The 27,498-nt window shown below is 44.1% G+C and overlaps 1 protein-coding gene across 21 annotated transcripts in view; it reads left to right on the top strand.

The window, feature by feature from the left end:
* Positions 1-27,498, top strand: part of fars2 (phenylalanyl-tRNA synthetase 2, mitochondrial) — a 480,761-nt gene that overhangs the window by 329,832 nt on the left and 123,431 nt on the right. For 17 of the 21 annotated variants that reach the window (XM_068054478.1, XM_068054480.1, XM_068054481.1 and 14 more), the window contains one exon: positions 16,441-16,592. The exons of 1 other annotated variant lie outside the window; for it this stretch is intronic. In XM_068054478.1, coding sequence (XP_067910579.1) covers positions 16,441-16,592 — 152 coding nt within the window. Of the gene's footprint in view, positions 1-4,000; positions 4,050-16,440; positions 16,593-27,498 lie in introns of those variants that run through there. 3 more of the 21 variants (XM_068054467.1, XM_068054464.1, XM_068054475.1) reach the window with 2 other exon arrangements.

The raw sequence follows: 27,498 nt of genomic DNA, 5'->3' as shown, positions 1-27,498 counted from the left end.
ACTTAGAGCCCACAGCTTTACAACCCAAGCTTTCCCTGCTGTCCCATTTTGAGTATTTGCCCAGATATTTATATTCCACAAATAGTGTTGTGTCCAACACTCACTAATATCTATTACCTTGCAGCTCAGTATCGCTGTCCTCCTGTTAATGAATTTGAGACTTACAAAAACAAAATGAAACAACCCTCCCCACCCCACCCTCAAAAGAAAATCAATGTCCTCTTTGAACAGCTGTCTCTTTGCTTGTTGTACGTCTTCATTGTTCAATGTCATATTGACTTGGTGCTGTACTTCCTGCCCCACTCAATTGGTCATAGACATCTCTAACGAACCATAACTAGATAGATGTTCAAGGAGGATTGTGTTTACTCAGTTGCATTTTCTATTTGTCAAGGGGTGGGAATGGATGTCACGGTCACTGCAACACTTTTCTTTCCTCTCTGGGAGAGGGGGAGGGGCGAAAAGGAAGAAGAGAGCAGGCTCAAAATTATTCAATAATGTTCTTCTTCTGGGTGAGTTATGTTAGCGTGACATATTGCAAGGGTGTCAGCTGTTATCCCTAAGGTCCTGCAGTCTGCTAGTCTTTCTGCTGTGAGTTGTCTCGGCCCCAGCCACTGATTAGGATTAAAGAACCTAAGCGCCGCATTGCAGTGCTGTTCTCCACACTGCGAGGATATATGGCATATTAGCACTAAGACAGCTCAGTGGCTAACAGAGTCTCACAGCATGTTTAGATTTGTGCCTATTATTGTGTTCTAGTATTCCAATCATTGCAAATTCAATTGCAAGTGCTTTGAGTCTGTAAATTTTATTTTAAGATCAGTTTAATATGAATTCAAACAATGTTTTAACTGGGAGCAATTAAAAAAAGCAAGCCTGCATGATGAAGAATCACTGATATTGATCCTGTGGTAATTTTGTACTTAACAAAATAGGCTTGCTTTGTCTGATTTCTGTTGCCTAGAAACCCTTTACAATCTGTCGTGTGTTGATCATATTCTCACATCACCAGCATTCTACAGTTTACCAATTATATCCTGTTAGATGGTCATTTAAAATCAAAAAGAATATATTTGGGCTTCGAATTTGCTTCGCTCACCATTCCAGCAGTTATACCATGATCTTTTCTAATGATGCCTTCCAGTACTGACCCAAAGAATTTGGGCCACAAATACAACTGTTTTAATTTAGTTGAGCAATCTAACATGATATTGCTTACTTGGCCTGGACCCCACAAGTGGGCCCCACATATACCCAATATGCCTCAGTTTACTGGGCATAACAGCTAGCCCCACAACACAGAGACTCCTTCTAAGCTTAGGAATGGGAGTTCACAGCTAAGGGAGTCCCCACCTCCACCCTGGTCTGTCATTTACCTTGTAAAGAGTGGACACCACAAATAATGCATTTTATAAATTGTACTATGTCTTCAGGGATTTTGTAAGATAATGCTATAATTATCTGGAGTTATTATGATTCATTCCCACATATTCTAAGGATGGCAATATATAGGGCTGGATTTTCATTCCAGAGTGTCGATCCCGACGCTGGGATTAATTCCATGTCGGGAATCCTGAGATGCCATCGGCAGAATTCTGGAAGCAGTTTTGGATGAGGCAGCCAATTAAGTGGCAGCATCTGGGAGCCCTGTCCAATTAAGGATGGCAGACGGCTTCTGCGGCTGGAGGACCAATAGGAGGCTCTTCAGCACTGTAAGATTGGCAGCCCCATCATCAGCGTGGGACCTGCCAAAGTAGGTAGGAAAAAGAGAGGGTGCCTCAAGATGGAGGTGCCCTCTGAAGACCTTTTACAAATTTATAACTCCAAAGAGACCATAACTGCCAGGCCCTCATCGTGGAGGGGGAAACCACTACACTGGGCAGCCAGTGGCTGCAGCTGTGGCCCTATAGCAATGGCGGAAACAGTGGGGTGGGGTGGTTTCCTTGCACGATGGACCGCTGGCCCCTAGGTCTGCTGCTGGGAGGCTGCCTCCATCCCTCGACTGTGTATTGGCTTTGGGCGGGGTCTGCATGCCGACTGGAAAATTCCAATTGGCGTCGGCAGAGTGGTCTTAGTAGGCCCTCTAGGTGGCCTAATTGACTGCCCACTGCCTGCGGGTGGGTAGCTGTCACCCTCCTCCCCCCAATCCTTCCCCGACCGATCCAGCCTGTTCCAAAATAACCCAGAGGCGGTAACATACTGGCAAACCAGCATGCTGATTGGTAGCATAAAATTGCCGGCCTGCCCACCTCAGATACCATTTCCACAGCCCGACGAAAATTCTACCCGTAGAGTTTCTTTCCCTCCATTTCTTGCCGTCAGACAGATCCGCTTTTGTTTCTGCTTGTATCATTAGATGTTTTGCCACCATCATACCTTATTGTGTGTAATTCTACAATATAGTGCAGAGCATTCTCAGTGTGGGTAACAAGTGAAAAAGTGTTGCTCAGATGCATTGTATTTTGGACATTGTGTGTGGTAGCTCTGCGCATATAAGAACAAAGAAAATTACAGCACAGGAACAGGCCCTTTGGCCCTCTAAGCCTGCGCCGCATATAACAGCGGCAGAAATCTGTAAAGTAACACGAGGATTAATGAGGACGCATTGGAACCTAATTGGGTGGGAGATCTCATTTTCCCATTCTTTCTGTGGGGAATGAAGTAATAGCAGCAGTGGCAGCTGTCAAATTATTAACTACTGATAATAGCTTAAATTTCCCAAATCTACAGCAATGGTGACGTATCTCACGTGTAGTGAAAAACTGGGTGTGTCGCCCATGATTTTCTATCCGTTTGGACTGAGAATCACAGGCAATGTGTCCAGAATTTTCTGATACATGTTGGAGATGGGTGAGGTACCCTCTTGTTGGCGTGGACTAAGTAGCCTCAATATTAACCCTCCCTTGATGGGCAAGGGAGAGCTGAGAGAGGGAATTAAAAGTTTAAAATTGGGAAATGCTTCCCCAACTGGCCACATAAGTGCCCACTGCCGTTTTTACAGTGGTGGGTTGCATGGTGAGCACATGTACCTTGTTGAAGAGGCAGGGCACTTCATTATTATACTTAAATCAGGCTCCCACAGTACATTAAGGAGCCGATTTTAAATTTAATAGCTACCTTCTGGACGTCAACATTTGACAAATCCAGCAGCAAAATGGAGACGAGAGCAGCCGGCTCTGGCAGATTAGTGCTTCTGTGCTTTTTAGAGAACTGCTTGTGGGCAAGGAGGAGCAGGAGCACTTCCCGCCAGCCCCTCTAGGAAGATAAAAGCAAAATACTGCGGATGCTGGAAATCTGAAATAAAAACAAGAAATGCTGGAACCACTCAGCAGGTCTGGCAGCATCTGTGAAAAGAGAAGCAGCGTTAACGTTTCGGGTCAGTGACCCTTCCCTCTAGGAAGACGTTGGCATTCCTTCTGCCAATCATAGCTACTCCCTACAGCTGCAAACCCCACCAAGCACCGATCTCTCTCTCTCTCCCGATTGTGGGCCTCTGACCCTCCCTAACCCCGGCCGACCCAAGTTCTATCTCCTCCAATTGCCAGGGTCCATCCGCAATCTCCTGGCTGCAACCTCCTGCCACTGGTTTTCCTGCTGGCTGTTGGCCAGTTTGTCAATTTTACCAGCTACCAGGTAGGAAACGGAAGAAGAAAATGATAGAAGTCCTTCCAATGCATCCATGGGCTTTCCAGGTACCCCAGCCCCAACCACACTGCCATCCCCCCCACCCCCCCCCCCCCCCCAACCTGCACCCTCGCTGCTACCCCGCTGCCCCCACCTCACCATAAATAATGGGGCCACTGAGTGCAACTGGACAAATGAATTGCTCCCTATTGAAATCAATGTGAGGAGAGTGACGTCAGGTTAAGTATGCGATGGCAGGATGCCAGGTTGTCACTAGTGTGTTGATTTTATGTTCTTAGATTCCTGAATTGCATATTTCTTTGTTTACTCTGTTGTATTTATTTTTGCTTTCCCTCTTTAACCTGCTTTCTCACAGTCCCACATTTCATTCCCCTGATAAGATGGTATGAAGGTCTCTGCTGACACTGCCCTAAAGCCAGTTAGTAAAAGGTATGCATGCCTGTCGAGAAATCAAATATGTCTGGATGCATGACAGACATTATGGGATCTTCGCATGTGATGCGGTGAGTGTGAAAATTGTTAACCTCCCATCCTCCTCTCTCCATAAGCTCCAACTGGCTCAACGTTCATCAACCCATATAGTTTGTGTTGTATTAAGTCCTGCTCATCCAGTAATCTATATTGGCTGTCTGTCCCGCAATGCATTCAATTTTAAATCTTCAACCTCTTCAAATCCCTTCCACAGCCGTTCTCCACCCTAACTTTGCAATCTCCCTCCCTGGTGTTCAGACCTGGCTTTGTGTGCATCCCTCTTCTCCTTCACTTCACCACTGGTGCCATTGCCTTCAGCCCAACTCTTCTCATTTGCAACTTTGTTTCTGTCCATCTACTTTGGCAATAGCTGTGCAAGGCACATGGAGCTATCAGGGGTAAAAACCCACCAATTACTTGTACAAAGGCAGCTACATCACTGAGCGAACAAGTTGCCAGAGAAATTGCAGGCATTCCCTACTGTGGCACTGTCAATATCAGCAAAAACCATCTCATTAGGTGGGTCTTTGAGCCTCCAGGGCAGCCAGACTTGGGCCACTTTCTTTTAAACATTGCCACTGAACTTTGGGTTGCCGGCACTCTTTAACACAATATTTTATACAGTACAAAATATCACACATTGGAACACAAATACACTGCATCACTGTACTTCCTTTTGTTTTTTATTTACTTAAACAGCAATTATTTTAGATTTTATCAAGGCTTTACTGGTTTGACATCCAGTTTGGCTGTCATGTAAATTATCTTTAAACTATTTCTACAATTGCTGGCTGTATCTCTCCAATCTCTATGCACTGTGCCATTTGTTCTACATTTGAACGTTTATTCATTCTCAGCATGGCTCTCAAGACGAACAAAGAAGTTGGCAAGTCTGCACCACCTCCGACTCTATGATAAAACCTGCTGGTCAGAACTAAGGCACTCTATAGTGGGAGAAAAAAAGTGAAGCAGCCACGCTAAACTCTTGAAGAAACAGAGTATCAACAGAGAGGAGGAGTGGGACCCTGACCACATCAAAGACCTCCTGTGAACAACACTGGATCGAGGATGAAAAACATCACATGTGAGAATCCATATAACAGTAAACCCAGCTGAGCTATCCAGCAGGTTCACTGAGGCCGAGAGCTCTCCTGCATCCTATCCTGACCCCACCTGGAGACAGCCCACCATCAGACATGGAACCTGTCTGAATTCATTTGGTATTTGTAGCCAAGATCAAAGGATCCATGGTAGGCGTAAACAATAAGTTGGTGAACAACAAAATAAGAGATAGCGAAGGTCCTTCAATCCACTCTACAGATAGAAGGCCATGTGAAAATGGTAGAATGCTTGACTGATAGCACTTTTTATCATCATTCAACCAAGTATCTTAACAACTCAAAACGGACCTAGTCAGATTCCTCCAAAAGGTGTTTGCTGAATTAGACAGATATTAACAGGTTCATCTGGAGGGAGAAAAATACAGAATTAGATTAAAACACTTGCAGATGCCCAAAAAACAGAGGAGACTCAGCCTCTCCAACCTCTGCCAGTACTATTGCGTGGCATAAATTGAGACAATAGTATCATCTGCAAATACCCTGCAGATCACTCATCATGAAAATGTGCTAGGTCAACTGATGATTTTTTGTTCAATCCACCGGCTGGAAACCTGAATATTAAACTGGTGGAGACAAACCATTCAAACCTTGTGAGCTTCGAATCTGTCTGCTGACTGTGAGCATCAAGGCATTTTCCCTGCTGAAGACTGTAGTATTTAGTGGTTTAATTGATCTGTTTTTGATTGTGGTAGTCTGTTCACCGATCAGTGCTCACTATGCTTAATGGCTTAAGCCTGAGGTGAAGCTACAGAGACAGAAATATACTGCAGCTACACAGTTTAGAGAGAACTGTCTGGAAAGAACAGGCAGAGATCTCCCTCGAAGGAATTTAGTCACTTTGCTGTCTCCCAGAGAACCACTGAATCAGCATCCACCTCATCAAACCAGAAGCCAGAGAACCACTGAATCAGCGTCCATCTCTTCAAACCAGAAGCCTCAGGAATACTGAATTCAGCCTGAAGCCAGCTGAGTCACCAACCTCCACAGACTGTATACCCTTTTATTTCTCTGGACTCTAATTCAACCAATCTATCCTTCCCCACTCTGGAACCTATTTGTGTGTCTGTGTGAAAGTTGGAGCGTATTTTTATTATTTTTACTTAGATCAGTTTAAGTACAATAAAGTTAACTTCTTTCTCTGTTAAACTCAAGAAAACCTGTCTGGCTTTTTGTATGATCATGCACGTAAACAAGTTAAACACTCACTGAATTGGCAAGTATATCTACTTAAAAAGAAATAAATCTGTTGTGGTCAAACGAGAAGGAAAAGAGGGGAACCCTTCAACCCCTCCTCACCTGATCATAACACACTTGAGAAACAATGGAACAATAGTGATACACCTCCCCAAGATACTGCACACCCCAGATTCAACCACAACCCTGCCCTGTGTTACCTGAAGACGACAACAGGATGTAGGAAGTCAGTTTTACATCCAGAAGGGCGGTGAACAGCATCACCCGTCTGGTGCAACCCTGTACTGACCTGTATTCCTGTGCAGAAGTTTTACTCTTGACAAAACGAAGGCATCTGAAGGTTCCCACAGCTAATTTACAATGGAGCCACCAAATCTCTTGACACCTCCTGAGTTCAATTACACCCTCAGACCTAGTAACCTATTGAAATCCTATAAAGACACAGAGAAACTAGTTTCTGAAGGACATGCAACCTTTATTTCAATGTGAACAGACAATACAAATACAGCAAAGGTAACCCAGGGGAGAGATCTTGATAAATTGCCAACTGATGCACGCTAGTCCATTTATGACAAACAATTTTCAGTTGCAACAGATTAACAAAGCAAAATTAAAATCAACATATGAACATACCACCCTCATCTCTCGTCCCTGATTGTACAAATGGCATCTGAAGGCTAGACAGAATGCTGGAGGATTGTGGCAGAATATGTATTATCTTTGATGTGTCCTCCGGTGCTTTATATGTGGTTCTGCTGGCAAAATCTGCAGTGTAGAATCCAAAAGGTTGTTGAGCACACCGTCGTCCCAGAACAATCTCACTGGTGTCTGAGCCTTCTCATGGTCGCCCCCAGGAACTGGACACAAAAACCTCCTGTGTTTCCAGTAATCAGTCTGATGATTCCACTGCGGTGGCAGCTACTGTATTTACCCCACATAGTAATGTGGGTCAAGGTATTACAGAAGATAGCTCAGCCTGAGAATATAAAGAGGCCGAATCAGGGTAAATTTCCCAAAATATGATTCCCATTCTTACTGCCAATGGCTGGTTGGTTGATACAGCAACGACATTCCCCCAAATCGCCCAGGTATCAAACAAGAGAATTATGCATCAACGTATCTGCCAGTAGATATGTACAAATCAGTAAATATGCAGTCAAAAAGATTCAATAGAAGTGATGCAGAAAAGAATCTCTAGCTGATCCCTAATGGTATAACTGAGTTATGAGGAAACTGGAGACACTTTGGTTTTTCAGCCATGAAAGGAATAAACAAAGAGGGGGTCACATAGACGTATATAAGACAGTGAAAAGTACTGAAAAGGTAGATCTGGAACACAACTTTAAACTGAACCAGAACAGTAGGGCAAGGCTTAAATTACAAAAATGCAAATTTAGAACTGATGCTAGGAAGGTCTTCTTCAAATTGAGCGATTTGCAGGTGGAATAGACATCAGGATAGAATTGTAGGAAGTATTTAGATACTTCTGTGGGAATGTGAATTCACATTACCCGTGTATCTCAATGTACCCTGTTATTTGTGGGATCAGCACATGATGAGTTAAAATAGTTTTCAGTTCTGCTGAACAGAGATGCTTTGTGAAGCAGGCCTAGTTAAAGGAAGGTCATTTATCCATGTCTTGAGGATCTGGGACATGTTGGTTTGGTAACTGTTTATAGTAATAAAGTGATTGAAGAGCTTTAGAATTAGAATTAGAATATTAACCATGGTATCAGAATCTTTGGAAGAGATTGAGATGGATATCAGTGTACCTTCTTGGCTCTGTTACCTGAAGCTTTGAGTGTCTTTTGATATAGTGTTAGGATGCATGGAATGTAGAGATCAAAGGTGTAAGTGTTTTACGCGAACTACTGTTTGCTGTAGTCATGCTGGGATTATAAAGGGTGGTACCTGAGTTCTTATAGTGGATCATAAATTCAATAATAAAGAATCATATAATCATATGGAATCTAATTCTATGATTTGACTGAGTACTCATGTTGCATTGTGTAACATGAGCTCCACAAAGACAGAGATCCGATTTTGCATTTGTTACAACTGATGCCTGTGTTTAAAGTAACGAAACAAAGTAGAACAGGAAAGCAGTCCAACAACTTGGATAGGGAGTGTTAAGTTTTTTTCAGGCTGGATGAGGTAAGATGTGTAGAATAGTCTTTATCTGCTGGTATCAAGTGATCATTGCTGAAACATGTGCCACAACTAATATAACTCACTGGAACCAGCCCCAGGACACCAATGGCTGTTGTAAGCTGTAGGACTTTAAACTTGTGAGTCGGGGGAAAGGGAAAACGACAGGGAGTATGATGGTAAATAAAAAGGTAAGCAGCAGGTTAACATGTGTGCAGGAGGGTTTAAGTTCAAGGCAGACTATGAAAGAAGCAGAAAGGAAGGATAACTCAGGAGATATTATTAGAGATGTTGGGAATCATGAGGGTAAGAAAGCTCGCATAAAGGCACTTTACCTGAATGCTCGTAGCATTCGTAACAAGGTTGATGAGTTAACGGCACAAATCATCGCGAATGAATATGATTTGGTAGCCATTACGGAGACATGGTTACAGGTTGGTCACGACTGGGAGTTAAATATCCAGGGGTACCAGACTATTTGGAAGGACAGACAGGAAGGTAAGGGAGGTGGTGTAGCTCTGATATTCAAGGACGACATCAGGGCGGTGCTGAGAGATGATATAGGTTCTATGGAGAATGAGGTTGAATCCATTTGGGTGGAAATTAGAAACTGTAAGAAGAAAAAGTTACTGATAGGCGTAGTCTATAGGCCACCAAATAATAACATCACATTGGGGCGGGCAATAAACAAAGAAATAACTAATGCCTGTAAAAACGGTATGGCAATTATCATGGGGGATTTTAATCTACATGTAGATTGGTTGAACCAGCTCAGTCAGGGTAGCCTTGAGGAGGAGTTCGTTGAGTGTATCCATGATAGTTTTCTTGAACAGTATGTAATGGAACCGACGAGGGAGCAAGCTATCCTAGATCTAGTCCTGTGTAATGAGACAGGAATAATTAATGACCTCATAGTTAGGGATCCTCTTGGAAGGAGTGATCACAGTATGGTTGAATTTAGAATACAGATGGAGAGTGTGAAGATAAAATCCAATACCAGGGTCCTGCGCTTGAACAAGGGGGACCACAATAGAATGAGGGAGGACTTGGCTAAAGTAGACTGGAAACAAAGATTTTATGGTGGGACAGTTGACGAGCAGTGGAGGACTTTCAAAGCAATTTTTCAAAGTGCTCAGCAAAAGTATATTCCAGTGAAAAGGAAGGACTGGAAGAAAAGGGGTAATCTGCCATGGGTGTCTAAGGAAATAAGGGAGGCTATCAAATTGAAAGAGAAGGCATACAAAGTGGCCAAAAATAGCATGAAACTAGAAGATTGGGAAAACTTTAAAGGTCAACAGAAAGCCACAAAAAGAGCTATAAAGAAAAGTAAGATAGAACATGAGAAAAAACTAGCACAGAATATAAAGACAGATAGCAAACGTTTCTGTAAATATATAAAACGAAAAAGAGTGGCTAAAGTAAACGTTGGTCCTTTAGAGGATGAGAAGGGGAATTTAGTTATGGGATATGATGAAATGGCCGAGGCATTGAACAGGTATTTTGTATCAGTCTTCACAGTGGAGGACACTAATAACATGCCAGTAATTGACAAAGAGACGAACGTAGGTGAGGACCTGGAAACAATCATTATTACGAAAGAGGTAGTGTTGGGCAAGCTAATGGAGCTAAGGATTGATAAGTTTCCTGGCCCTGATGGAATGCATCCCAGGGTACTAAAAGAGATGGCGGGAGAAATAGCAGGTGCACTGGCGGTAATTTTCCAAAATTCGCTGGACTCTGGGGTAGTCCCAGCAGATTGGAAAACAGCAGATGTGACGCCACTGTTTAAAAAGGGAGGTAGACAAAAGTTGGGGAATTATAGACCGGTTAGCTTAACCTCTGTAGTGGGGAAGATGCTTGAGTCTATTATCAAGGACGAAATAGCAGGGCATTTCGATAGAAATTGTCCCGTTGGGCAGACGCAGCATGGGTTCATGAAGGGCAGGTCATGCTTGACAAATCTTTTGGAATTCTATGAAGACATTACGAGCAAGGTGGACAATGGGGACCCAGTGGATGTGGTGTACCTAGATTTCCAAAAGGCTTTCGACAAGGTGCCGCACAAGAGGCTGCTGCATAAGATAAGGATGCATGGCGTTAGGGGTAAAGTATTAGCATGGATAGAGGATTGGTTGACTAACAGGAAGCAGAGAATGGGGATAAATGAGTGCTATTCTGGCTGGCAATCAGTCACTCGTGGTGTGCCTCAGGGATCGGTATTGGGACCGCAATTATTTACAATTTATATAGATGATTTGGAGTTGGGGACCACGTGTAGGGTGTCAAAGTTTGCAGATGACACTAAGATGAGTGGCAGAGCAAAGTGTGTAGATGACTGTGAAACTTTGCAGAGGAACATAGATACATTGACTGAGTGGGCAAAGGTCTGGCAGATGGAATACAATGTTAATAAATGTGAAGTCATTCATTTCGGTAGGAGTAACAGTAAATAGGATTATTACTTGAATGGTAAAAAGTTGCAGCATGCTGCTATGCAGAGGGACCTGGGTGTCCTTGTGCATGAATCGCAGAAGGTTGGTCTGCAGGTACAGCAAGTAATTAGGAAGGCAAATGGAATTTTGTCCTTCATTGCTAAAGGGATTGAGTTTAAAAGCAGAGAGGTTATGTTGCAGCTGTGTAAGGTACTGGTGAGGCCGCACCTGGAGTACTGTGTGCAGTTTTGGTCTCCTTACTTGAGAAAGGATGTACTGGCATTGGAGGGGGTGCAGAGGAGGTTCACTAGGTTGATTCCGGAGTTGAGGGGGTTGGCTTATGAGGAGAGACTGAGTAGATTGGGATTATATTCATTGGAATTCAGAAGAATGAGGGGGGATCTTACAGAGACATATAAAATTATGAAGGGAATAGATAAGATACAAGTAGAGAGGATGTTTCCACTGGCAGGTGAAGCTAGGACAAGAGGGCATAGCCTCAAGACTAGAGGGAGCAGATTTAGGACTGAATTGAGAAGGAACTTCTTCACCCAGAGGGTTGTTAATCTATGGAATTCCTTGCCCAGTGAAGTAGTTGACGCTACTTCAGTAAACGTTTTTAAAGCTAAGGTAGATATCTTTTTGAACAATAAAAGAATTAAGGGATACGGTGAGAGAGCGGGTAAGTGGATCTGAGTCCACGAAAAGATCAGCCATGATCTTATTGAATGGCGGAGCAGGCTCGAGGGGCCGGACGGCCTACTCCTGCTCCTAGTTCTTATGTTCAATATCACTCTGTTCCAAACACTGAAGCAGCCCATTTCTAGCTTGTAATGAAATCCTGAGTGCCTACCAAAATGAAGGATACAATTCTAAAAGGGGTGCAGGAGCAGTGGGACCTGGGGGTATATGTGCACAATTTGTTGAAGGTGGCAGGGAAGGTTAAGAAAGCAGTTAATAAGGCAAATGGATCCTGTGCTTTTTGAATAGAGGCATAGAGTACTAAAGCAAGGAAGTTCTGGTAAACCTTTATAAAACACTGGTTCGGCCTCAACTGAAGTATTGTGTCCAATTCTAAGCACCGCTCTTTAGGAAGGTTGTGAAAGCATTGTAGAGGGTGCAGAAAAGATTTACAAGAATGGTTCCAGGGATGAGGGACTACAGTTATGCGAATAGATTGGAGAAGCTGGGGCTATTCTCCTTCAAGCAGTGAAGGTTGAGAGGGGATTTGAGAGAGGTGTTCAAAATCATGTGGAATCTGGATATAATAAATAGGGAGAAACTGTTCCCATTGGCAGATGGGTCGAGAACCAAAAGATACTGATTTAAGGTGAATGGCAAAAGGACCAAAGGTGACATGACATTTTTATGCAATGAGCAGTTAGGATCTGGAATACACTGCCTGGGAGTATGGTGGAGGCAGATTCAATTGTGATTTTCAAAAGAGAATTGGATAATAATCTGAATGGAAAAAAAATTTATGGCTATGGGGAAAGACAGGGGAGTGGGACTAGCTGAGTTGCTTTTGCAGAGAGCTGGCACGGACACGGCAGGCTGAGTGACCTCCTTCTGTGCTGTAACCATTCTGTGATTCTATGATTCTTGGTATACTGTAGATCACACCAGCAATGGATGAAAGTATGTCACTTGTAACCAAGAAACAATTATAATAAGTTTTTAAAGCCTTTACTGATTAAGTGATTAATGTAAAAGAGGCAAATCACACACCATGATTTAGAGAGAATTTAGTTGACGCCAAATATCGTGTGCTACCTGCCATATTGGAAATGGCTGCACTATAGGCGACTGGGGCTCGTGCCTGAAATAGGTATTCGGTTCTTTGAATATGCAAAAGAGGGGGCCTAATGACTGTCTGAGGCCCTGTTTCCAAAATTGGGCTGCCCTAAATGCAGCCAGTGCCGATTCTAGCGTTCAGTCTAACCCTGCAGCATTTCATAAAAGAACTGCAGGAAGCTGCCACAGAAAAAAATCTTTAGAAGTACTTAACTGATTGTGGAACTGGAAGGAGCAGGGCCAGCTTTCTAGCTCAACAGTCACGAAGAGAATGGTCGGCCCCTTCCCGTCCACCCGCTTCACTCACTCCTGGTCACCCCTTCCCATTCCAGGATCCACCTGAGGGCCGGTACCAGGGAGGTAGCCGGCCCAACTTTGTCCACATGGACCGGACAAGCTGCCTCTGGGCTTCTGATTAGCAACCACGTCTTGCCAGCATTTGTTGTTGATGCCCGGGGCCTAATTTCAGGTGAGCCTCTGGCTTCTGGTGTGTCCTAGAATTTCCACTCCCATAACATTTTCTGCAGAGTGAATTTGTCTGTAGCTGACCATCTAAAATAATTCCATCAACGTTGCCCAAATGCTACTTTGTGAGACCCTCCATCATAAGCAGTAATCTGTCAGGCTGTAGTCACAACTTAGAAATCTGTAAGGTTTCCCATCACAAATCAGTAAATTTTGAGCTGTTGTGTCAGAAATCTGTGAGGTCTTATGTCACAAATCAGAAATCTGTGGTCACAAATCAGCTGTCAGTGGAGTTTTACGTCATAAATCAGTAATCTATGAGGTTTATCTCACATCAGTAAAATGTCACATTTTGCATGGCGTTTCAGCAATCTTTGAAGTCTTGCATCACAAATCAGTAATTTGTAATCTTTTGCGTTGCAAATCAGTGACTTGTCAGGCCCTGTGCCATGCAATAAAACATAAAAGCTATGATATAGAAAATTCTATGTGCACTAAATCATTAACACCAAAATCCTGTCAATGAATTTTAGACAATATTCCAATCAGAGATGTTTAACACGTGCACACACTTTGCTCCCATGATTTAAAATGTGATCTGACAACTGCCACCCCACCTGGATTGAATTTTGTCTCATAATTCACTAAGATCCATCCAGTTGCCACTCTCTAGATTACAACTGACTTACAAAATAATGCTCATCATGTAGATCAAATTAGGAACATTTTCCATGTATTGGTTTAAAACAGAATTCTCTGTACTGTTGTAAAAAATGTCATTTAATGTTTATTTTTTCTTAATTTGACCATTTCAAACTCACTTAACTTGGCCAGGAAGAGAGAGATTGCATCTTTAAAATAATTCTAGTAGATTGTAGATCTTGGGTTCCTCCTGTAAATGTGACTGTTGCCTCATATTTCAAAAGTCCCTGAATCTGAATTCTGAGAATTGCATTGTGAGAACGACCCCTTAATGTTCAATCCTTTTCTTTGAAATAGTGCTACGATTCCAGTACTGCTCCTGGATACACTGTGCCTACTGAAGTGAATCTGTCTAAAGATTTCTAATTAGGGTTAAGTGAGCTGTAGCAGTCAGGCAGTAATTAATGAACAACACATTAAGAACAAAACAAGTTGCAAAATTTATGCCAGGGTAACAATGATAGGAGATATGACCCAATGTCATTGTTAGTGAGACTGCTGGAAAGGAGGCTCTGTGGGTGATGCACAAACAAGAAATGCTGGAAATACTCAGCAGGTCTGGCAGCATCTGTGGAGAGAGCAGCAGAGTTAACGTTTCAGGTCAGTGGCCCTTCATCAGAAGGGTTTGTGGTGGTTGGGTGTGTATATCTATGCGGTCAGACTAGGCCTCATTAATGCAACAGTGTTAGAAAACGAGTGATCAGAGGAATGTCTAAAATGTTCTGTAAATTAGTAGGTATTGGGGCACAGGTTAGCTGATTTAAAGTCATTGGGGAATTATTTTTTACATTTTACACATTTTCTATGTGTGGGAAAGCAGATTGGACCACTGAAATGGAATTAATAACACACGGGCTTGTTAACCAAGCAAGCTTCAGAAATAGATACTCAAGTGCATTTTCACTTTGCTGTCTGAATTAGTTCAGGTCCCAGACAAAGGACTGAGCTAACTTTGGCCAATTTAGAATTTGGTTGTTCAGCTGATATAAAACAGAGACCTGACTCAGAAGAATATGTATCAATCTTGATGTCCTTTTTGGATATTGAATGAATGAGAATTCGAGAAACATTTATAAGTACATAACTATTATAGAAATATAAAGGCACAACAATAGAGCAACAATTTACATTTATATAGCACCTTTAACATGGTAAAATGTCCAAATGCGCATCACAGGAGTGTTATCAAACAAATTTGACAGCAGGCCACATAAGGACATAATTAGGACAAATGACGAAAAGCTTGTCAAAGAGGTAGTTGTTAAAGAGTGTCTCAAAGGAGGAAATAGAGTTAGAGAGGTTTAGGGAAGGAATTCTAGTGTTTATGGACTTGGGAGCTTAAGGCGTGGCTGCCAGTGGTGGAATAATTAAAATCAGGGATGGACAAGAGGCCAGAATTGGAGGAGTGCAAAGATCGCACAGACACCTGGTTTGTTGTTCATTGGAATGGAAATCATTCATTTGGTTTAAAAATTAGATTTATTTTTAAGTCTGTCATTTATATACTGCGGATGCTGGAAATCTGAAATACAAACAGTAAATGCTGGAAACACTCGGCAGATCAGGCAGCATCAGTGGAGAGAGAAACAGGGTTATTGGCCCAGTGGTAAAAATAACAGTGAAGCTATCAGCATAATAAGTTTTAATTGCTCCCAAACAATTTCCCTGGCACTGAAAATTAACTTCTACAAGTGTGGCATCGCTTTCTTTGAGATTCTAATTATTGTTGGAAATGTGAAAAATAATAAAATTAAACAATTTTTTTTAGCTTTTTGTCTCTTTTATCTCTCTCTCTCTCCTTCCCATCTTTCTCTCCCTCGCTTTATTTCACTTTCTGCACATGATTTGGCATTGAATTAAATATTTTCTGGTTTATATTCTGCCTCCGTAAGGATTCTTCTGATTGGCCAAGGAGGTACACAGTTGCTTGCAGCGTTCAAACAGATTGCATTTCCCCTTCAGAGGGCGCTGCGCCAAAATGGATTTTTGATTACTGCAAATTCCAATGCAAAAGCCCATAGAAAGTCTGCCATCATTCATTCACCGCTGACTGCAAAATTGGGGCCAATGTTTCTGGCCAATGACCTTTCGTCAGAACTCGACGATATTAGAGACTAACAGTTTATAAGCAAGTATGGAGTCAGGGAAAGGGGAGCGGTTATGGGGTGGGGTGGAGGAAAAAACAAAAAGGAAAATCTGTGAGAGCATTGAGGGCAGCCGGTTTTCTCCATTGTTTTTTCCTCTGTCCACTGCCCCCATCCCACTCCCACCACTTTTTCCTGGCTCTGGGCTTGCTTAAAAATGTAACTTCTTACATCTTCCAATTCGGATGAAAGGTTATTGTCCTGAAATAATAACTGCTTCTCACGCCACAAATTCTGCCTGCCCAGCTGAGTGTTTTTCACCATTTTCTGTCATAATGAAATAAAGTGCTTGTTTTTAACTAATTCCTAATTGTTTTTTTTCAGCCCCTTAGCAAATACCCACCATTAGTAAATGACATCTCTTTTTGGATTCCAAAAGAAGGATATGAAGAAAATGATTTCTACGATTTGGTGCGAAATATCGGCGGTGACCTGGTGGAGAAGGTCAGCCTCATTGACCAGTTTACACATCCCAAGTAGGTACCACAATACCTTGCAGAAATGTATATATGTGTCGAGAGACACCTGTGTTAGTCAAATTTTCAGACAGTGGGGTGGAACTTCTTGTGTTTTTGCGCCCAGAGACATGGGTAATCGAAGCGGAAAGCAAACAATCCAGCATAAATGATCAAAGAAGCTTTGTCACAAGTATGTTACACACGTGGTTATGCTATGTCTGAATTTCCTCACTCTTTTACACTCCTTTATCAACCCCCGACACCCAAACCCATCTTAACTCATTGTATTAGTTCTGTCTTAATGCTAAAAAGCTGTACACATGAACTTCCTGTCATTATGCTGATTCAAAAAGGGGGAAATTACACCCAGAATTTTAAGCGCAGCAGGAAACAAAGTAATTTTTCTGATTTTTTTGTGATTTCTTCTTGTAATTTTTAAAATTTATCCTCAGTGAGACTTGCACTGCATTTTCTGCATTCTTCAATGCATTTTTATGGCATCAGTGGGAGTCACATTAAAAATTGAAACATTTTCACAAATTGCAGGTTCTTAGACATGCTGTGTCTGATATGCATGAATGATGGTTAGATGGCTTGAAACTTTCATTTTTGTACTTAAACAAGGAAATTGGGCCCATGAATGGCCTTAATTTCGGGTGGAACTTCCTGATTATGCTCCTGCAGGAAATTCTACCCCACTGTCACACGGCTACTGAAATAAAAACAACTGCACATAAATTATCCTGTCTCAGCAAATCAGACGTGGAAGTTTAAGTTGCAATATAGTCATGAATTATTGGGCTTTCAATTAAAAACTAAATCCAGACAGTCAATATCATGACTATTATCATGTTGATGTTTTATGTTTGGTAGCAAATGTAGTCTCAGTAGCGAAATTATTAGCTTACTGGCAGGACAAAATTTTTTCAAGATTCTGGTCCTCTTTTAGTCACAATTGAAGCCTTAACGCCTGATTGCACCAAATGTTAAATTATAATTTTCATTTCTTTTTTTCCTTTTCCTTTTGTAAAACAATCGATCACCATGACTGTTATAGCCCAGAGAACATCAAAGTTCACATCACTTCCATGTCTGTTTCCTAATGGCTACTGTCCAAGGTCTGCTGACAGGTGTCAATTAGAACAGAGTGAAGTGCTGCCCGCATTAACTCAGTGGGTAAATCCACCACCAGTTGTGACTCTCAGGCACACAGACCAGGATGCTCCCAGCTTTCATACCTGGACTTTGCTGCCTTAGCTGTTCTCAAGCTGAGGGAGATTACTGCAGTGTTTCAAAATCGCCAGAATATTGCTTTTTGCGAGAATTGATTTCTGCTTGGAAACAAATATGTGTGAGTATTGAATTAGGCAGGTTAATTAGCCTGGCAGCACCAACTAGGCCTGAATTGAACTTGTCTCACCCAGCAGAAATGGTTTGGCAGTGGCCCCAAAATTAGCTGTGGTGCACTTGCCACCCCATTTCCAATTGCCTGCTGCCATATTTTTTGGGACCTACTGCTGGGCGAACAAGGCACCCACTTGGGTCAGGTGAGAGACTCATTACTACTTGCAAATTGGAGTCTTATGACGTACACAAGAAACCAGTGCAATGTGGTTCCCCTTTGCCCTGACATAGGGCGCAATTTTGACACTCAAAACCCATTCACTAACACAGAGGTAAAATCAGGCCCTAAACGCATGTAGTGTAAATGTGGAGTTAAGACCTGTTGTGATCCTAAGTGAAGCAGAGTGAGATTCATTTGTCCGGTGTCAGACTGTGTCCTGACTCTAGATTTAGGTTGCATTTACACTCTAACTGGAGCATTGATGCAAGGTGATAGCACCTCTCGTTGATGCTATATTTGAAGTGTGACGAGATCCTGAGAGATAGAGAGAGAGGCAGAAAGCAAGGGAAATGGGGAGGAGTAGGAGGGACAAAGATGGCTATAGATAAGTATGCACTTGTGCATTAACTGTGGCAATTGGGAAGACATAGAGGAAATACCCATAAATGTTGTCAAGTAGCAAGGCTAAAATCACAGATTGAAAACCCCTGCCAGGAATGCTGCATCTTTGTTATAAAACTCTTTGGCTCTATTACCAATGCACAGGTTATTTTTGTACTCGTGTGAAAGATATAATAGAAATCCATTGAATGGTGTAGCTATATTATCAATGGTTGATTCCAGGTATTGACCTCTTTTCAAGGTAGCCTCACATTTTCTTCAGCAGCAGCACAAATGATCCATCACTCATTTTCATATTATAATTGTGTCAGAGACAAAACTTTGTGTGCTTTTTGAATTTTCGTTTCAGAGCTGTTTAACATGTATTGGGGGTTTACACAGAGATTGAAGAGTACACCCGCTTCAGTTTGAAAATTGCATGAGTTGGAGCTAATTCCATTTGGTGGTGCCTGCACACAACTGCTTTAGGAGTTAAAGCTGTGAGAGAATGAAAATATAGTAATTGCTATTCTTTGACTTAAGTACAGGCACTGAAAATAGGGCTATATCCCTCAGTCTAGCTACTTTGTGTACCTTGCATTAATCTTACACTAAAAGCAGTGGTTGCACTTTCTTTAAGTGATAGCTGTGGCTCAGTTGGTAACACACTCACCTCTTGAGTCAGAAGGTTGTGGGTTCAAGTCTCACTCCGGAGACTGGAAGCTTAATTTTGTTGGGCCAGTAGGAGCGGGAATGAAGGTGTCAGGGGCTGAAAAATAGTGATGGACACACTCGCCTGGAAGCCCCCCATCATGACGTTGGTTACGGGTTTTGTCAGGGGCAGGAAAAGTCCAAAATGGCATTGCCGTCCCGACGCTGTGACACTGTAATTTAAATTGCTGAAGAAGTAGTTGCCATACATTTGCATTGAAGTGATCACAATTTTATGGGGGCGTTTTAAATATAGTCAAAGGCACATGAGGATCACATGCCTTCTGATCCTCGGCCATTTAAAGGTAGTGGCACCGAGGCAAGGCTTCAGTGACGCTGCAGGAAGGCAGCTATGGGGAGCAGTGGATAAGGGAAGAGAGGGCAGTGGAGGCTAGTATCGGCCTGCAGTGCTGGGACTCTGCGTGGGTGGGCTTATTGTAGGGTGCAAGGGTCAGGTGAGCTTTATCTCCAGTTGTAAGGGTCCGATGGACTATATCTCAGGTGCAAGGGTTCAGTGGCTACAGTGTCGGTTGTAAGGGTTCTTTGGGCTGTATCTCGGGTGCAAGGGACAGGTGAGCTACATCTTGGGTGCAAGGATCGGTGGGCACAGTCTAAGGTGCTTGTCTCTCTGCAAGGATGAGCACTGAGGGGCGTTAGCGCATATTGCAAGAGGAGTAGCAAAGGGGAGGTTCCAAGGCAAATCCGTCTCTGCAAGGACAGTGCTCTGGAGGGGTACTGATCAGATGGCATGGGTCTCATACACCCCATCTTTGTGGACCCCCAAGCTGTGCAGCAGTGGCCCAAAGGAAGGGAGGGCCAGGATGTAGCTGTGCCCACCTGTGAAGCTCCAAGAGGAGAGTGGCAGCAGTTGACTAAACCAAGAAGGGCCTACCCACACAAGAGAGAGTACCGGACTTGACTCAGCTACCTCCAAATGTCAGAACGGCAGTGTCAACAAAGATTGCAGCTCTCCAGGGAGGCCATTGTCGATTTATGCGCCATGCTGCAGGATGAGTTGTGGTCTATGGGCTTTGGTGGACACCCAATGCCCATGGGCCTGAAGATAACCATGGCACTCAGCTTCTACGGGTCTGGCTCTTTCCAGGGATCCATTGGGGACATATGTGGGGTCTCCCAGACAGCAGCCCACCACTGTATCAAGGGGGTGATCAATGCCCTATTCAAGAGGGCTGGTGACTATATGCGGTACCAGACTGGCTCTGACAGTCAGGTGGAGAAGGCCATTGTCTTCAGAGCCATCACTGGATTCCCCCAGGTGCAAGATATGATAGATTGCATACATGTGGCCATCAAGGCTCCCACGGATTAGCCAGCGGCCTTCATTAACAGGAAGGGCTTCCATTCCATCAACATGGTCTGCGACCACCAAAAACATTTCCTGCAGGTGTGTGCCCTCTTCCTGGGCAGCAGCCATGATGCCTACATACTTTGACAGTCACAGAGGCCACAGCTTTTCAGGCCCCCCGCCCGCCTTCAGGGATGGATTCTCGGGGACAAGGGCTACCCATTGAAGATATGGTGACTGATACCTGTGAGGAACCCTTGCGCTACAGCAGAGGAGAGGTATAACACTTACCACGGCTCCACCTGAGTGACCATCGAGCAGGCCATTGGGCTGCTAAAGATGAGATTCCAGGGCCTTGATCAATCTGGTGGAGCCCTGCAGTGTGCTCCAGCAAGAGTTTCATGTACCATGGTGGTCTGCTGTGCTCTGCACAATCTAGCAGTACAGAGGGGGAGACCTTGCATGAAGAGGACATGATTGATCACCAGTCTTATCCGACAAGGATGATGTCGAAGAGGCTACTGAGGAGGCACCACTAGATATTGATTCCCTTGCACCGGAGACCAGGGCCTTTGAAAGACATCAAGTGTAGAAAACAATGCAAAGGCCAAAATTAATACACCTGTGAAGCCCCAAGTACGCCCTATACATTTTTGTGTGCTTCTACACAGTGGTAATCCTGCTTTGGCAGCTAAGGTGGAGGCAGGCTGCCGATCAGGCTGCCCATTGGCTTGGATGACTTTGGCGGACGTCTTCTGGGGGCCTGAGGCCTGGAGGGCCCTGACTGGCTGAGGGGTTTCTGCACAGGTGCAAGACGCTCCTCATTTTACGCAGGTACTGGAGCTGGGCTCACTCTCAGAGGGGCGGAGTAGCTGCTGTCTGCACTCGGAGTGCCCTGAGATGAGCCCCCAGATGTGGAGGTCAGCCTCTCCTCCTCCCTTTCAAGGCTCACTTGAACCTCCCTGCTGACCGTAGAAGGACGAGGACCTGGAGAAGACTCGTCCTTCTCTTGCCTTGCCACTGCTCAGCTGAGCTCATGGCCAAGGCAGTGGTGTGCAGGTCTGCACGCATCTGTGAGATCTTGCTCTCCATAAGGGTCGCCAACCTCTCGAAAGAGGAAGCCATGCGCTCAATGCCTGAGACACGGTAGCACTTGTGGCATGGATGGACTCCTCCATTGCCCACTCATGAACGCTCATTGCTGCTGGCATCTCCACCAGTTGTTTCCTTACCTCTCTCTGCAACTCCAGCATGCTCTGTGTTGCTGACACCAGAGGCTCATCATCAGCCAGGGACCCAGGATGGGTTTGATCACCCACAGTCCTCTGACTGTCAGAGGCCTCAGCTGTCACAGCCTTCTTCAACTGCTCGGGTGGTGTACAGTGCTGTTACCAGCTTGTGACCCTGAATCTAAGCCCGAGCACATACCCACCGATGTGTAAGCATCTGTGCTGATGGAAGTTGCAGGAGAATGATGTGATGGTGCATCCTCTGACTACTCCTCCTTCTCCCCCTCAGAGGTTGATGGCAGGCTCCACCGTGGCTATACTTGCCTCCAGCGTACAACAATTTGCGTGGGAGAGCACAAACATTTGTGGGTTAGGTTGCTCAAATCACGTCATGCCAACCATATGTGATGTGGATCTCCAGAAGTGTGGTGGAGTACACATGAACACAATGTCTCCTCACTCACTTGCACGGACACCCCAATCTCACTGATTGCACAGCTGACTTGGGTCCCCATTAACTCCAGAGGCACCTCTTTGGCTGACATTAGAGGCCGCCAGGCAATGAGGTCTCCCTGGTGTTTTGGGCCCATTTCTCCTGCAAGTGGAAAGAGGGACATAGTTAGACTTCAAAGGAAGAGTAACAGATTAGTTATGTTAGTGGCAGCCCCTTGTCCCCTGATGAGGTTTCCAACATGGCTCCTCCCCACGTCTGCTCTCCGGGGACATAATGGGTGTGAGCTGTGAAAGAAGGCGGCCTGTTGCCGAGGTGCAGCCATGCAGCTGCCAGGATGTGGTGATGCCTAACCCCCTTGCCACCATCTTTGTGCTCACTCCCTCCCCATGTTGCGCTCCCTAATCCCTCCCATGTAGCTACATGTAAGCCCCAAAGAGGAGAGAGTTATGGAGGACTTAATTTGGCAGAGCAAAGGAGATCATTGACCTTCTTACGACACTGGACCCAGTTCTAGGGGGTGACCCATGGCTGCTGACCTCCACTGCGATCTCTATTCAGGTTTGCTTGTTCGGGTGTGAGGATCTCTTCTTGCCATCCCTTGGAAAGAGAACCTCCTGCCTTTCCCGTGCAGCCATAGAACTATAGAAAAGTTATGGCACAGAAGGAGGCCATTCAGCCCATCATATCTGCACCGGCTGAAAAAACTAGCCGCCCCACTAGCCTGGAGGAGAATCTCCAGGAAGGCATCGCTAAACTGTGGGGCCTTGGACATGGTCTCAGTTCGCTCCCGTTTCGTCCAGATGGTCAGCAGCAGTGGCGGTGCAGAGGGGTCCAGCAGTTGATAATGCAACAGCAACAGTGGTGCAAAAGGGGTCCAGCAGCACTCCAGCATCAGTGCCTCACTGAAGGGCAGCAATACAAAGCAGGGCTGGCAGTGTTTTAAAAATGTGCCAGCACCTGTGTTGGAGTCATCTGGCTGGCACCGCAATCCGTGCCTCAGAGCCTGCCCCATCTGCAATAGCTGATCCCTGGAACAACCTGGTTGCATAAAAACTCAGGGAGATGGAGACCTTGCAGGTAGGGGATTGCCATGGGGACAGTGTACCCTCAAGTTTGTTGTGGATCAGAGCACACAGGACCAAGATCATTTGCCTGGACAGACGCAGTCTCCTATGGCACTGGAGCTCTGTCATTTGCAGGTAGCTGACTGCTGGGCTGTGCATTCAATATCTTGGGTAACGCCTTCTTCCCTTTGCAATTCCTCCGCTGTGCTCCTCTGGTCTCCTGCTGTCCGGAGGTTGTATCTGCCACAGCTCATTCTGGCTGCTCTGTCCAGTGTCAGAGTAGCCCATTCCCATCTGAACTCCCTCACCAGGGCTTTATGTGGTCAGGCCTTCCCCTGCCAGCCCCAGGTGCCAGCGGTCTCACATCCCTCTCTTGCCATGGTTTCCTGCCGCTCTCTAATGATAAAAGCAAGTCTTACAGCTGCATCAATGCCACTTTGTAGCACTTCTGAGGAGCTGCACTTTACTTTGGCATCTGCAGTCTTTTAATCAGCCCTTTCCGTAGCCCTCTTGGCCCTCCGCACTATTCACTACTTCACAACCCTGTCCTATTCCCCACATGGCGTCTTCCCCGTTCTCAGCCATTAAAAATTATGCACTACTACTGACAAGTCTGTTAATGAGCTCTTTAATGAGCTTAGCAGGCATTTAGTTGATTCCATGCGCCCAACCTGTTCTCTTGCTGTCGGCGTCCCTTTAAAAATAGCATTACGTTCCGGAGGCAGTGGGACCCAGTGCTGACCTCCAAGAACACGATCTTCAAATCGCACTTGGAACTGTTCCCACCCCCAGCAGTCATTGAAAATCCGGTCCCAGGTCTCCATGTAACCAATCAGTCTTCAATAGGCCTACATTGCAATAGGCTTGAGCTATAAAACTGGAAGACCATTGGAGGGAAATCATTTTGGTATTGCTATTCCAGAACCAGAACTGTAAAGTAACCATGCCTTTTGTATCCGAATGATGAGAAAACAGATATGCTTTGCTACTGTCACCCAACCTACAGTATCTCCCACATCTTCGATTGTTAGTTGTTTGCCGTAGCTGCCTACTTATTAATTCATTCAGTGAAAACCCTAAGTTTAGTTTCCAACTATTTTAATGGTTCACCTTTACAGTAAATGCAACATGACTGAATTATGCTTGAAATTGGTTTCTAATTAGCAGTATCTGCTTTCATAGAGGTATTTCAATAGACTACAAAAAAAATCTACAAATTTTAATGTTTGTGGTGGAAATTTGTTAAGACTCTACTATATGCTCTTTCAATGGTTAATATATAAGTTGCAGGGCTGCCAAACTGGGGAAAATCGTGACTCTGCTAGGATCTTGAGTCATCAAACTGAAGTCTATACTTTGTGCCATTTGGGTCTTTGGCAATTCTAAATAACTGCAACAAAACATTTGTAGATATAAATGCTGACTTAATGCTGCTTTGACAGAGAGCAGCTAGATAATGTAAGAACACTAAATAATGGTTATTTCAACAGAACTACTTCTATTATTTATGGGCTGTGTGCCTTGGAACTCTGCTTGAGCACTTTATCCGGTCAGAAAAATACCCAGTTTTTCCTTTTGCCTGACATTAATTATTTACTTGAGGTCCGGTTAAGAACTAATCCTTTGTTTAAATGATGGCCTTTTTAAATTCTGTGTTATAGGAATATCTCTGGTGCTTTCACTTGAGGCTTATGAAGGAGAGAAATAAAAAGTGCATTGTCTTATTATCATCTGCTTTTGGTCTCCTTTCACACGTCCAGGATCATTTTTAATCAATACACACTGAAACAGAACAGTAAAGCAATAATGGGTAATTTACATGTAGCTGCAGGCCAGCTTTAAGTTAGACTGATATATGGGTTTGTATTATTAAAAGGGAATTAAAATAAGATAAACTATTCAAATGTCTCCATGCAAATGACTGAACTGAATGAAGGATAGTTCAATATGCTGACCCCAAACTCCATTTATTTTATAACTGTTGATTATTGATGGATATGAGACAACTCAGATGAAAACAAATCTTCATGCTAAAGAATTATCCTGAATAATTCAAATCCATCAAGTCTAATTATTTGAATAGGAAAAATATATCAAATAAGTGGTTTCTCTTGGCTAATTGTATATTGTGTTTATTACTATGTAACAAGAAATGAAAAACCAACTTCGATTTTGAACTTGAGAAGTAATTGGGGGTTTGGTTGCAGGGATGAGGAATCCATTTGTCCCCCCGGAGCGTGAGTCTCTGGCAATTTTGAGTTCTGGGTCTCATTTAAATTCCCCCTCACTGGCTCCCACCGAAACCAGTGGAAGTGATGTAGAGGCAAGTGGGAAGAAGCGAGAAACTGGTATGTCTGCAGATCACATCTGCAGATTGCCTCGAGGGAGCTGTAGGAACAGTCCCTGTAAAGGTAAGTATAGAGGGAGGGCTGGTGGGGGGGTGTCTGAGCTAATTGCAACCAGAAAATGGGGAGCGAAAGCCTGGGGGAAGAGGTCTCTTATAGAGACCCTACACTGCCAGAATTGTCCCAAACTCTTAAAGGGACCTGCACTGACAGAACTGTCCCTTAGTTTTAGTCCTGAGTGTGTCAGTAGGAGTTTGAAAAAGAATGAGAACAAAATGACACTTAATGTTTTCAATATTCTTGTATTGTGCAACTGCTCAGTCTCATTTTCAAATAACTGGTGTTCATAGAATTATAGAATGGTTACAGCACAGAAGGAGGCCATTCAGAGCCTTATGTCTGTGCCAGCTCTCAGCAAGAGCAACTGACCGAGTCCCACTCCCCCATTTATCAAAAAGAGCAGTGGTCCTAATATGAATTTCAGTCAGCGGGGATGGAGACACCACTCTATACCTCCCTCCAGCCTGAAACAACGATTGACCACTCTCTTAGCCAGTGTCATATCCACTCTGTCACTGACCATTAAATCCATGGAGCGCTGATGTTGCTAACTAGTCAATTATGAGGCAGGTGGGAACTTCAGAGAGAGAGAGAGAGCATGGTTTTATTAGTTTCATAGAATCTGTCTATTCCCATTGTTGACCATGTCAGATAGCTCCAAGGATTTTAACTTGGATAGCTATCCTTTGCTTTACCCAGTGCTTTCAATATTCAGCAGTGTTGAATTACCTACCTGTTATTCCTTCTGGTACACATCAGACCATTAGTTCAGAAATCGTTCCAAACTTGGGCAGGAGACATTTGCTGATCACTGTGTGCCCACCTATCTCTCTCTGTCCTGACTCTGGCAGATCTTCTGGGGGTCAGAACAAAGAACAAAGAAAATTACAGCACAGGAACAGGCCCTTCGGCCCTCCAAGCCTGCGCCGATCCAGATCCTCTATCTAAACCTGTCGCCTATTTTCTAAGGGTCTGTATCTCTTTGCTTCCTGCCCATTCATGTATCTGTCTAGATACATTTTAAAAGACGCTATCATGCCCGCGTCTACCACCTCCGCTGGCAACGCGTTCCAGGCACCCACAACCCTCTGCGTAAAGAACTTTCCACGTATATCCCCCCTAAACTTTTCCCCTCTCACTTTGAACTCGTGACCCCTAGTAATTGAATCCCCCACTCTGGGGAAAAGCTTCTTGCTATCCACCCTGTCTATACCTCTCATGATTTTGTACACCTCAATCAGGTCCCCCCTCAACCTCTGTCTTTCTAATGAAAATAATCCTAATCTACTCAACCTCTCTTCATAGCTAGCGCCCTCCATACCAGGCAACATCCTGGTGAACCTCCTCTGCACCCTCTCCAAAGCATCTACATCCTTTTGGTAATGTGGCGACCAGAACTGCACGCAGTATTCCAAATGTGGCCGAACCAAAGTCTTATACAACTGTAACATGACCTGCCAACTTTTGTACTCAATACCCCGTCCGATGAAGGAAAGCATGCCGTATGCCTTCTTGACCACTCTATTGACCTGCGTTGCCACCTTCAGGGAACAATGGACCTGAATACCCAAATCTCTCTGTACATCAATTTTCCCCAGGACCTTTCCATTTATTGTATAGTCCACTCTTGAATTGGATCTTCCAAAATGCATCACCTCGCATTTGCCCGGATTGAACTCCATCTGCCATTTCTCTGCCCAACTCTCCAATCTATCTATATTCTGCTGTATTCTCTGACAGTCCCCTTCACTATCTGCTACTCCACCAATCTTAGTGTCGTCTGCAAACTTGCTAATCAGACCACCTATAC

This window comes from Heterodontus francisci, chromosome 2 (assembly GCF_036365525.1).
Source record: "Heterodontus francisci isolate sHetFra1 chromosome 2, sHetFra1.hap1, whole genome shotgun sequence".
Classification (NCBI taxonomy): domain Eukaryota; kingdom Metazoa; phylum Chordata; class Chondrichthyes; order Heterodontiformes; family Heterodontidae; genus Heterodontus; species Heterodontus francisci.
Note: the sequence above shows the minus strand (reverse complement) of the source record. Positions and strands in the feature narration are given on the sequence as shown.